At 34.0% G+C, this 13,208-nt stretch overlaps 1 protein-coding gene across 7 annotated transcripts in view; it reads left to right on the forward strand.

The window, feature by feature from the left end:
* EPHA7 (EPH receptor A7) overlaps positions 1–13,208 on the forward strand; it is a 165,461-nt gene that overhangs the window by 112,802 nt on the left and 39,451 nt on the right. For all 7 annotated transcript variants that reach the window (XM_083857377.1, XM_083857372.1, XM_083857370.1 and 4 more), the window contains 2 exons: positions 6,045–6,169; positions 9,789–9,957. In XM_083857377.1, coding sequence (XP_083713503.1) covers positions 6,045–6,169; positions 9,789–9,957 — 294 coding nt within the window. The remainder of the gene's footprint in view (positions 1–6,044; positions 6,170–9,788; positions 9,958–13,208) is intronic.

Below are 13,208 nucleotides of genomic sequence, written 5' to 3' on the forward strand. Positions count from 1 at the left end.
TAAGAAATAAAATTCATAACCAAGGGAAATAGCTATACAGTAAAGTGTTAAAATTTTCCCAGTACCAGCAGACCTGGTGAAGACTCTTTTTACATCAGACAGCTCCTTAGAAGTAAGCAAGGGCATGTGTCCTGAAGCAAGGGAGGGCATGTATCCTGAGGTATTCTGTTTCAGACTAGCACAAAAAACAGTGTGGTGCCACATGCTGACCCCCAGATCCCTGACAGTAGCAGCTGCAATTCTTCAAGGTGTATAATCTGTTTGCCTTCCACTCTTATTTAGTAATTTGGGCAATTCTGATGCCTCTTTCCCTTGAGTACAAACCAGAACATGGTTCCAGGCCAGGTTATGCCTTCACTTGCACTCTTTCTCCCTGGAGTGAATCAGTGCAAAAGCCAGTGCAGAAAGGTGCTCTTTGGGTAATCTGGGTGCAGAACTGTAATGGAGTATGGGGAGTTTTGTATTCTCTTCCTGAATAACCATTTAAGAGCTAATAACAGTATAATTTTCTCCTACTATTTTGATATGCATGTATATATATATATATATATATATATATATACATACATACACATACATACACACGGGTTAATTTTACATTTGTTATTGGTAAAATGCCAGATTAGAGTCTCACTTAAAATAGATGTAGAGGCAAGACAACTCGGTTATCCAAAGATTTCTGCTGAAAAAGGACACAGCAAAGACACAGAAAGAAATAACAGAGTAGGTTATGACCATTGGGATACCAATATCTCTGTTTTTCTATGTTTTGCATCTCTTAGCAATGTCCCCTTCAGGCTCAATACTCAAACCACCCCTCAACTTCTGTAGAACACTGTTGCAGAAAAATGGTTTATGTCATGTAAAACTTACATTGGGCCCTAAGATACAGTTGTAAAGGAATGTAAAATTGATCTCATTGCTGCTGTAGGAAAAGCTGGTGGTTTTGGATGATTCTTGCACATCTTTGGGATATGAAAATAGAAGAGTCCAAAAGCCAAGTTTTTGTCCTTTAGGAAGTGCTGTAAGGATGCTATCAAAGTGCCAGTGCTATTGTTTGACTTCAACAAGTACAAGAGGAAGCTCAGATTGACTCCAGCACATTATTGCTGTTGTAAGATAAGGAAATTAAAAAAAAGGTTAAGGAAGTCTGATAGCCCATTCATTCTTTAGAATTTGTATGACAAGTCATGAAACTAGAATTGCAAGCATAGATTTGGTAGCATTTGTTAATATAGGGTTTAGTCCTGCACATGGAGCATGTACTCCTGTTCATTTATGAATTTTTCTGCATGAAGTGTGACTGCAGGGTTGTAAACCCTTATTTCTAAGAATCTTAAGTACTTTGTTTCATATACATGAACTACTAAATACACAGGATGCTGCTTCTAGAGACACTTTTAAAAAGTATGAAATTAAAAGTCTGTATAGCTGATGCTGTTGATGGAATTGAGACACATTCAATATTCAGGACTTTAGGAAATCACTGAGAAATTGATAGGTATGTTCCTTTTGCTGACTTATCTTTTTTCAGTAAAAAGATGTTTGCAGCTGATTTTGTGCTAGCAATTGGTACATTATGCCTAGTTCCTCTTATACATTGAAGTCCAGCTTCACATTTTTTAAATTTTTCAGTTCTTATTGGGGGTTTTTTGATTGAATTTTTTTTTATTTGATTAGTTTGGGGGTTTGTTTGTTTTGGGACTTTTTTGTTGGTTTTCTTTGGGTTTTTTTGGTGTCATGTGTTCTGATACTCCTCTCTTTGCCTTCTGGAAAGCACACTATGGATCAAGGAAAATGTTCATCTTGAGAACTGGAGAATAGCTAAGGATAGAGATTAAAGGCATGAAGAGTATTATATTATAAAATTTTCAAATTACTCTGGACTAGAAGTGGTGCTTTCCAAAACAATTGCTGCAGTTTTCTATACCTTAATATTTGCACATATTAATAATGTACCATATGCTTGGCTTAGCAGTATGGAACACATTCGTCTACCAGATGCAATATTCTCTCTGGAACAGAATATATCCTTGGAATATCCTGCTCTTTTTGTCACTTAAGTTTTAACTTTTTCTATAACTTGATCTGAAAATGATGACCAGCTTGAAATCTATATAACTTGAAGACTTTATCAGTAAAACCCAGCACAGTTATATTTCTCAGTGGCTGTGATGTTGAAACCTGGGGAAAATCAATTTTTTCTTTTGCTGAATGGTATATTTGAAGCATTTAAAAAAGGTGAATGAGTATGCTGAGGGCCTGTCATTCTCAAAGTACTTTCTTATGCTGCGTGTGTAGGTACATCTGCCTGTTAGCCCTGAGAGGCTGTGTATGTTTGATGCATTGGATGTTGTGTCAGCAGGAAGGAGAAAAAGAAGAGATGAGGTATATCAGAAAGAAAGTTGATAGCAAATGGTGTTTTGAACAGCCTGTATCCTCCCCCCCCACCCCCCACTCCGTGTAATATATTATGGAAATAATGATTCTGTCAAGTGATGCCTCTTTGTAACCTGAAGTGATACAGTAGGGATTATGCATGCTCAAGTCATTCAGGACTGGGTATATAGTTGTCTAGAAATGCTTAAGAAGTTTCTTTGCCATGAAAGACTTTGTTAGAGATGCAGTGGCAAGAAGTAGATTACTAGAAGAAAAACAGCCTGAAGTAGTTCATTATTATTCTATTATCATTATTGATTTAGCTAGAAATGGGAACAAATATGTTATTTTTATTATTTTTAATTCTGCTTTTATAGAGGTTTTTTTTTTTTTTTTGTAATTTAATTCCCTAATTTATCTTGTAGTTAAGTATGAATTTTATTCTTTAACTAATTTTCAAGCTTGCTCAAATATAGTTGTTTTCAAGCCATAAAAAGTTGTTAATTAATTAGCATAGATAGGCAATGAGAAGTTGGCTAAAGGTTTAAAAGGAGGCGTCAGGAAGCCATAACAAATAAAACATGAATATAAAGCCATCTATAAGAAAGCCATAAAGAGAACACAGAGAAAATTATTATACTAGAATAAAGAACAAAATGCTTCCTACCTGTGCATTCTCATTAAGCAGAGATCAAGAAAGGCAGCCCAAAAGGCAGGATAAGGATAGCCTACACTCTCACATCAATGGATTGGTTCATGTGGCTGCTCTAGTTTGAAGAGATTTCTGTACAATGAAAACAAACTGGTGTTCCTTGCCAGAGGAGGGTTCTCGGGCTTTAGTCAATTTAACAATTCCCTTCTTCCCCTGAAAAACACGGGGACTCAAAATAAGGTTAGGTAGCATGCTGCATTTTAGGAATCTCATGAGGTATGAGAATTTCATGCAGCATAATTGCCTTCAGAGCTGCCAGCGTATGCAAGGTTGGACTGTAGATCTGGACTTTCTCTTCTTCCTCATGAGGTTCCTCTAACAATGAAAGGTAGTGCAACTTTTCTTCATTTTGGGTGCAAAGAACCCAAAACAAAAACAAATTACCAAAAATCCCACACACGAACCCCAAACCAAACCAGTTTGAATCTTGCAAAGTTGATAAATCACTGGGATTTTAGTTTGAATGGAAATTCTTTAAGAATGGAATATGCCTGTTTTTGATGTACTTTGTACAGGTATTAAGTAGGAATGTCACATAGTGTATTTCATTTCCTCAACTAAAATCTTCCCCCTCTCTCAGTCCCTCCTCCTTCACATTCCTGTTCCTTCTCCACATACACAGAGTTAACTAACATCAAATTTATTTTGCTTCACTGCTTTAAGAAAAATGAATGTTGTGGCCAACGGAATGAAAAAAATTGATAAGCAAAAACAAAAAAGCAAGAAACATGGAGAACAAATTCCAGTGACCTAGGTAATATAAAATGGTTCAATAATAAGTACCAACAGTAACAATTTCCGACATCTAAAAATGTAGAATTAGCAATTTGAGAAACATTTATCTGGATGAGATAGAAAATTATACATGAAACATAATGACCTCTCTGAAATTCATTCAGGATGCAGGAGTACTTATTTAGGCAAAGAAGACAACTAGTTAATCATGTCAAAGAAAACTAGACAGTAAATTAGTTTGCTGCATTCTGGAGTCCTAGCTATGAAAAAGAATATATTTCACTAATTAAAGAGTGAAAATACTCTAAGCTTTTAGAAAGAAAATGCAAGGAGAGTGAAACTTACCCTGGCTTTGTGCAGCAACCCCCAAAGGTGTTTGTCTGATACAATTTTATGATTTTATCAGTTAGGCAGCCTAGAGTAAGAGATCTTCAACTTTGATTATATTGATTATATACAGCAAAATAGTTCACAATGAATATTATCATGCATGGCTTCAATCCTGAATTTTCATGTATTCTTAGAGTCTACAATGAAATGTAAACAAATTTTTAAAACCTACATGCTGTAATTTTTAAAAAAATCCTAGAAACTTCGATATTACAATAAGAAGTTAGCAATCCAATTTAATTTTTCAGAGGGTTATTTTCTTGATTATGCTGTAGGTATTTTAATTGTATCATTATGTCTTTATACTTAATGATATAGGAGTGTGCATTTTAGATGTTTTACATTATTTTAAAAGAACTAGAGAAAGTGAAGATCACCTTGTTGCTTGGGATAAAAATTGTGTTTTATCTGAAGACTACATAATTTTACATAGTGAAAGCTTTATACATGGTTCTGAAATATGGTGGTGGTTTTTTACCTAAAAAAATTAAAATTTTCTGTTTTTTTAAAAAAATCAATAAATCGTTAGTATTAGATTCTGTGATAGAAAAAGATACAAATTTATCTCTAATTTAATAGCTTTAGTATTATCTCTAGTATATTATTTCTAATAAATTTATCTCAGACACTTGTGTCTGAGTCTGCCCCAAGACCAAGTCCTTACCCATGTAAATGGCCTTTAGCTTTTAATTGTAAGGGCGTGAGGGTCAGGTCTTCTCTTTCTTTATCTTTTTGCATGAGCAAAATTGATTTCCTTTAAACTGAATGAGAACAAGATCAAGTTCTGCATGGTTCCAATACCATAGTTCTTTTTTAAAGTGCTACAGTTTTACAGGACTTTTGTTTTAAATTCAGTGTGTATGTTTGAGGAAGACTCTGATGTTTGGCTTCCTTTGATGCTGCGTATCAGCAAAATATCTGCCATCCTTCTCATTAAAAATAAATGGAGAAAGTAAGGGTATTTTCAGTCTCTCACAGTTTACATTCTCTCTTAAACATTTTTTATATAAGAGTCAGTGTCTCCATAATGCTTTTATATATATATATATATATTTTTTTTTTTTTTTTTTTTAATTCCAAAAGGTCCTTGTTTGTAGGAGATATTTATTAGAAAACTCAGTGTGTGTTCATGTGTGTACATGAAGTGCACATTTATTTATATCTCTGTAGTGTGAGGCGGATGAAGACAGTGTCCCCTTTGTTCCCTTAAATTGTCTTTCACTATCAAAAATGCTAAGATGAAATATGGAAACGTAGCTCTAAAGAGAAAATGTCCTGGAAAGGTTTGAACTAATGAAAATGAGTGGGGTTAGTGTCTTAACAAAGTCATTTTCATCATTGTCATGTAGTAATTAGATAATGTGAGAGTTTATTTCTAAGCAGAACTGGAATTAGTCATATCAAATCAGCCTAAAATGTGATTTTTGTTTCTAAAAGATTATTTCTCTTTTCATATGCATTTCAGAAACACATGCAATAAATATTTAGACTCTTAATTTACTACACATCAATCTAAAAATTTGATTTGCCATCACCATCAGAATTAATTTGCTTAATTGTTTTTCCTATCTCATCAATCTCAGTTTTGCACTAACTCAAAGAATGACACCTTTTGCTGTTTGCACTTTAGTTCGATTTCTGTTCTAAGTTTATGAACAGTAATAGAGATCTGCTAGAATATTCATTAGCTTTGAATTGTGAGCTATGAAAAGGTGCTTTCTTTTACCTTAATGAAAGTGGCTCAGCATGGGGTGGATCAGTAATGACATTTGGTTTTAGGCATCCAACAAATTTGCTTTTTATTTATTGACACATCTCGTCCAAACAGCTCCCTCGCAAGTTAGTGGCGTAATGAAAGAAAGAGTGCTGCAGAGGAGTGTGGAGCTTTCCTGGCAGGAACCAGAACATCCCAATGGAGTCATTACTGAATACGAAATCAAGTATTATGAGAAAGTAAGTGCTAAGATTATCTGTAATGTGCAACAATGTGTTGTTTGCTTTATGTTAGCTTGCTGTGTTGTGGAACAGTGTTAAAGTCATGAGCTATCAACTACCCGTCTCTCTAAAGCCAGTGATTTTGCTTGTTTTTAATAACTAGCTAAATCCTGCAATTATTGTTGCTATCACATATCTCATATATTTCATTTTGGCATACTAAAAATGAAATATACTTGAAATCTGCCTTTCTTTCCTTTTTTATTTAATTGATAAGTTGTACTTGGATATTTTTACCATTATATTGCTGTTTTCACAACACTGAGTTTGAAGCTTATTTCATTTCCTTCTGTATCAATGTAATTCTAGTCTTGAAATGATGTATCAAGCACAACTCCTGACTGCATTTTGTATTTCCTTATGAATTGGGCAGCTTTTATTTGATGTCTGAAAATTTTCAAAACACTTTCTAGACTTTTAGGAAAATAAATATTCCTTATTTCTCCTTTTAAAAAGGACCAGGACTATGAAATTTATTTTTCACTTGTTCTTTCAACACAATAATGAATTGAAGGCTGCTTTTCAATAGTAGATGAAGTGATCTCTGTTTCTGGTAGAGTGAAATTGCAATCTTACTGATGTCAGTCGGAGTTTTGCCATTCATTTCAGCATGTCCAGGGCTTCATTCATGATAACTTTGAAGTACTGCAGAATAAAAAAATTCTGACAACCGTAAACTGGATGAAAGCAGAGTGAAGGCAGGTTGTGCAGCTCTGCGTTTGTCACGGGACCCGGACTAAGTTTGGCTCCTCCAGATTCTCTGGGAAATTGACTAATGTTATTGCATAACATAACATACTCTTAATTTTTATAAAACATTCTGTGAAAAAAAAAATAAATCAAAGTTTAAAAAAAAATTAATAAAGGGGCTCCTTTGTGGTCACTCATGACAACATTTCTGCAGGCAAGGTAACAGTACTCCTATATCAAAAGGAGTATGTCAGCTTACTAGGTAACACAGAATTAGGTAAATTCAGCCCAGACTGGATGTAATATCAAGAGTCATGTTTCATTTTCAGTGCTGAATTACACAAATATACTTATCAAAAGATCTTTATCTGATTTCAGAAAGGAATGAAATTTTTATTTGTTGATGTTAACTTCCAGTTTAACTTGTTCACACTAATGATTCATATAATAAAGTCTAGCAGATAGGTACAGATAGCTAAATAGTCCTTTGGAAGAAATTTTAATAATTTTAGGAGATAATTTTTGTTCCTCCAGCACATATGTATACATACGCATGCAAATAAAGTCCAGATATTTTTAAAACTTTACATATTCCACAAGGGCAAAACTGTCCTCTGAACAAAACAAAACAAAACAAAACAAAAAAACAAACAAACAAACAAACAAACAAACAAACAAAAAACCCACCAAAATTCCTAAAAGAAAACAAAACAAACAAACAAAAAATAAAATTGAGAACAAAAAACCTTGGATTTTTTAACATGCAGAGCAGTTTCTAATCTGTTCAAATAATATAAATAATTTAAATGGGTAGTGTAAAATGACAGAAAAATTACCAAGATACTCAGCTTTTTATATAATGATAGTTTTAAGAATGTGGCTTTTATTATTTTCTCTATTAGTCATTTTAAATAACCAAATTTCATTGCCAGGCTTTTATGTTTGCAAAGAGAAATACTGATGTTAAAGTTTGTTTTTTTAATGGAAAGACATCTTCCAGTGTTATACTTAATACAGTGAAATTAATAAAAGAGAAAAAATATCTAACAGTCACAGATAAACTGGACTATATAACTTTAACTGAGGCAACTTTTGCATGAATACTGAAATGGTTGTTTTCCTTCAAAAAATGCATTTCAGCTTTAAAATTATTTCATAATCTTCTTGCTCAGAACAAGAGAGACCGTTTAAGTTTTGTTCCACTAGTTTAAAAGAAAAGAAAAATAAAAGGTTTTGAACTTTCAGCTCCTTTTAGAGCCAAATTAAATCAAACATTTTTGTAGTTCTGAAATACTCTGATAAGTGTTTTTTTCACCTCTCACTTCTGGCTAGAGCTGGAATGGAAACTGCTTGAAATCTCTGAAGTAAGCCTGTCCTGTGAGATTTCTAACTCAGGTTACTTTTATTTTTTTGTTATTTATTTAGTTTTGAATACAAGGACTGTTGGCAATTCAAATAAGCCTCGTTTATGCATCAAAACCCAAACTGAAATCCCACTGTGGCTTACAGTCCTGAACCTGACTGTTTATGGTTTCCTTACACTTGTTTCTCATCTCTCAAGCATTCCTGTTCTTTCTCATATACCAACATACATTCCACCATGGTCCTCACTTACAGATGATTTAAATTGTTTTGGAGAAGATGTGGAAAATTGTTGCTAGCCAAGACTGTGGGCTTGCTCAAGTGACAGACTGGGCAAGAACCAAGAAAAGCCCTTACTGAATATGAGAAAAGAAATCATGTATGTTCTGTGTAGCCCTGTATTTTAGCAAAGGCCTTTGTTACTTTACTGGCTGTGACAGGGAAGGCTCTCCATCACTTTTCACTGGTGAAGTATTATTGAAATGAGTTACAGATTTATTCCTTCCCTCTGTATCCGTCTCATTAGCACTGCTGCGTACGGCTCATGCTTCTCTGGTCATGTGGTGCATTCAGATGGTTGGTTAATTCATCTCTTCTGCCCTTCAAATCAGGGTTGCATCTGCCACCAAAAATCATCAGGGCTTCACATATCTATGCTGAAACATAATCTGTGTCAGTAAATGTGATGAATAAGTAGAGCTTTTTGAATACTCTAATGATCTGTGATACAGCTTTTGTACTATTTGAAAGTGAGTTATTACTCATAGGGTTTGTAATCTTTCAGCTTCAAATTTGTGGAGTGTCATACTGAGCTTCTTTCCCTGGGTTCCTCTTTATGCCTTAGAGTCTAAAACTGAGAAAAGACTAAAAGCCAGAGATAAAAATCTCAAGTGAAAACTGAGTTAAGGACCTCAGAAATTATGCAAAATCCAGCCAATTATATATCGGTGATATTGTATTTTTTAGAGGTGATGGAAGGGTACAATGCCAAAGTAATGATGTCAGTCAGAGTTTTTCCATTCATTTCACAATGTCTAGGACTTAATTCATGATAACTTTGAAGTACTCTAGAAATAAGAAAATTCTGACAGCTATGAACTGAATTAATGCAGAATGAAGGCAGATTGTGCAACTCTATGTTTGTCATGTTCTGACCAGGAAAGAAAAATTTCCCTGTCCTTGAACTGTTTAGATCTCACAGATTCTCCTGGAAAGCAGTGGGTATTTCTCATCAAAATTTCACAAAATTTAATCAGAGACAAAAAAGCAATCTTTTTTTTCAGGATGTTTACTGAGTAACAACATGAGCATCCCATTTGAATTTTATGTTACACTTAGAGCTCTTCATTGCATTGACAATGTTTTGTAATACTCCACAGAGTATGCTTTATTTTTTATTGTTGGGGAAAAAGAGCATTCAGCAAATTGAAATAAACTACCCAGGCTGGCTGTCAGTTGTTGTTGTGCAATCATGATAAAATCAGATCTGTAAATGTCATTTAATCTTTTGTCTTATTATTTCCAGGATCAAAGGGAGAGGACCTATTCAACAGTGAAAACCAAGTCCACTTCAGCTTCTATTAATAACCTAAAGCCAGGAACAGTGTATGTTTTCCAGATTCGTGCTTTTACTGCTGCTGGTTATGGAAATTACAGCCCCAGACTGGATGTTGCCACACTGGAAGAAGCCACAGGTAAGCAATCAAGTTTACAGGAAATTAACCCTTTCTGTAGAGGTAGTAAGTAAAGCAAGAAAGAAAAGAGTCATAAGCAATTTAATTTTAATTAGAAAGAATTCAGTTCTACAAGAAGGTGGATTTTTGGCATTGTATTTTGAAGGATAAGCTTCTATAATTTATTTTACCATAGAAGTGAAAATTAGTCCTATAATTGGCTGGAGGAGTTTTGTTACATATTAGGTTTTTTTCCTTTGCTGTCCTTCTAATATGCAAAGACTTTTTTAATTTCAAATACATGCTTACTTTTTCCCATAAAAGAAGTGAGTAGTGGTGAGCTGAACAACTCAACTAGATTCTTCTGAAACTGGGAGGAGAAGGAAGGAGATTTCAACCCACAGAGACTTCTCCCAGCTATTTTTTTTCCATTTGATTTTCTGGAAAAAAAAAAAAAGGAAAAAAAAAAAAAAATCTTTGGTAGTTTTGATTATATCTGTTTCTTCATCTGTAAGTCCATCTTTAGTGTATTTTGAATCCATTGGTAATTCAGTTTAGTAAAGAAATGGGAATCTCAAAGATACTACGTTACTTTCAGGCTCATATAATAAGTTGTAAGCTGCATACCAAAAAAACTTCTTCCATGAGTCAGACCTGGTAGTCCTGAGCCCCTTCACAGGAACTGTGTCCCTGGCAGTTCCACCACCCTGTTGCACACCTAAACTTAGTTACCCTTGTTTAGAGTATTTGCTTCACCTTGACCTTGACATCAGGTCAGCCGAATTTGGAACTATAGGAATATATTTGGGACTATAGGAATACACAGCCTATGAGTTCAAAGGATAAGGATACCATACCCTTTATGCACCCTATGCAGCAGTTTGTCCAAGACTGTGTATTGGCACACATTATTGCATCCTATTAATTGTCACCTGAACAATTTGTGGTTATTCTTAATATGAAGTAGTTAGGTCTTGATTCCACCTTAGTTCCACACAGGATGTAAAAACTATAAATGATAAATAATACCACATATCTAATAGACATAATTGAAACAGTAATTATCATAATAGCAGCAGTAAGCTGTTATTACTAATATTATTAGTTCAGTGTCTAATAGCTTATTTCCCATCTGTAGAAAGAGCCAGTAGCAGAATCCCCATTTTGCAGAATGGGAACCTGAGGTACAGCCAGAAGTAATTTCTTATTTTGAATAGTTTTCTGGAAAACAAATTAGAAGTCTGTCATAATAAGTTTCTGCTAATTAGATAATTTATTGTCCATAGTGGTTTAAAATAAGTGCATCAAAATATTTCCCTGACATTCCCTTAATTATCTGAGTATTTTTTACATACTGAATGTAAGCAGACTGGTAGCTGCTAAGATTAGCAAAGATGATTCCAAAGATAAACAGTTTTGACTGGAGTTTGGTCAACATATGGGAGATTAGGAAATCCTATAATAAATGCATCACTGACCACTCTCCTGTACTCCTTTTCTGGCTCAGGTGATGAAAATATCCATGTAAACCACAAAGATTCTTGGCCAGCATGCATAGCAGGTTTCTTTTGTCACAGGCCAGCTAAATGCTTTGAGATACCATGAAAAATGTCCTGTGTTTTTGTTAAAGAGAATTCTAGAAGTAGCATATTTTCCATTATCTTGAGGCAACATTATAAAATATAATTCCCATATTTTCCATTATCTTGAGGCAACATTATAAAATATAATTCCCAGCAAGGATAAGCATCCAAAATTTCCCATATATGGTTTTCAGAAATAACAAAAACATTGGTTAAAAGATAGCAAATTCCATTAAACTCTTCTAAAATTGTTTTACAATAAAGTACTTGTTTCTTCTATTTTATTTATAGTTTTATCAGAACTTACAGATTCATCAAATTCATCTATTGTTAGCATTTTAAAGGAAGACCTTTAATGGATTGTTTTTGGAAAAAACAATTGTTGTTTTTTTTTGTTCACTTGCATGGTACTTTGGACCTCAAGGGCAGTACCATGCAAGTGAACACTAAACTGTATTATGATACAATTTAGAGGCTTCGGCTTCTAATTATTCCTGTGGATTTCTGAATTCAGCTTTTAAAAATGTCAAAGCCTTTTAATAAGAAAATACACACATATACATTTATATAAGGGTATATGTAATGACCACTACATTCAGTTAGTCATGTTGCCTTCTGGATTTGTCCTGGCACTTCCACTGGTTGGCACTGTTTGGTTGGTGCTGTTAATTAAGTAAATTTTTGAATCATGTGCTGTTTACTGAATTGTGATAGAAACTGTATAGCCACTTTTCAATATTTGAGGAATTATATCCATTATATTGATATTATCTGATATGTTTTATATGTATATATATAAAATATTTGTATTGGATCATATTATACATGTTGGGTATTGCATAGATATTTATGGAAAAAAATCAAAATTATGAAGTAAACATACTTTATAAAGGCAGACTATTTCTATTCTACACTGTGCTTGCTACAGTTCAATCAATGACTCTAGTTGTATTTTTTTGTTGGCTGATTATTAGAAAAAAAGCCCCTCTGGAAAAACATACAAATGTATAAAATATCACTTAAGTGTAAATTCTATCTACTGGTTCACTGAAGTATTTAAAAGTCAAGTTAAGTGGTTTGCAGCAAGTGGACCTAAAGATGATCCTCTGTTTTTTGTAATGGAAGCAGATTTTTTCACTTACAGAATCACAGAATCAATTAGGTTGGAAAAGACCTTTGAGGTCGTCGAGTCCAATCTTTGACTCCTTTACAGCTCTCACTATTGAAGTAGAAGCACTTGACAAAACCTGGCATGAAGTCTTTGCTTTTTCCATTCTGCGTGAATCAGAGTAAATCAAACAGGATTGAAGCATTATGCATATGTAAAATTGATCTCTAAAGTCTGAAATATCACTACTACAAATTTTTTTAGAAGGCCTGAAGCATAATACTTAAGAAAGTAGTATTTGGCATACATGGATCCAGTTATTGAGGCTTTCATGATGAGCTTCGCCAAGAATTCTTTTCCAGGAATCATGCGCTTGAAGTTGCTTGTGTGAGAAAAGTTTGTTGGCGCAGCTGCAGAGCATTTTCAGCTGATATCCTTTTTTAAATCCTCAGGGTGTTCAGATATGCATTCCCCATCCCTACAACCATGTATTTAAAAGCTGGATTCAATGTAACTCCCTTAAATTAAGCATTGTGCATCAGATGTGCACATCTCATAGCTCAGATCAGGTGTCAGCTGTA

This window comes from Zosterops lateralis, assembly GCF_965231275.1.
Source record: "Zosterops lateralis genome assembly, chromosome: 3".
Classification (NCBI taxonomy): domain Eukaryota; kingdom Metazoa; phylum Chordata; class Aves; order Passeriformes; family Zosteropidae; genus Zosterops; species Zosterops lateralis.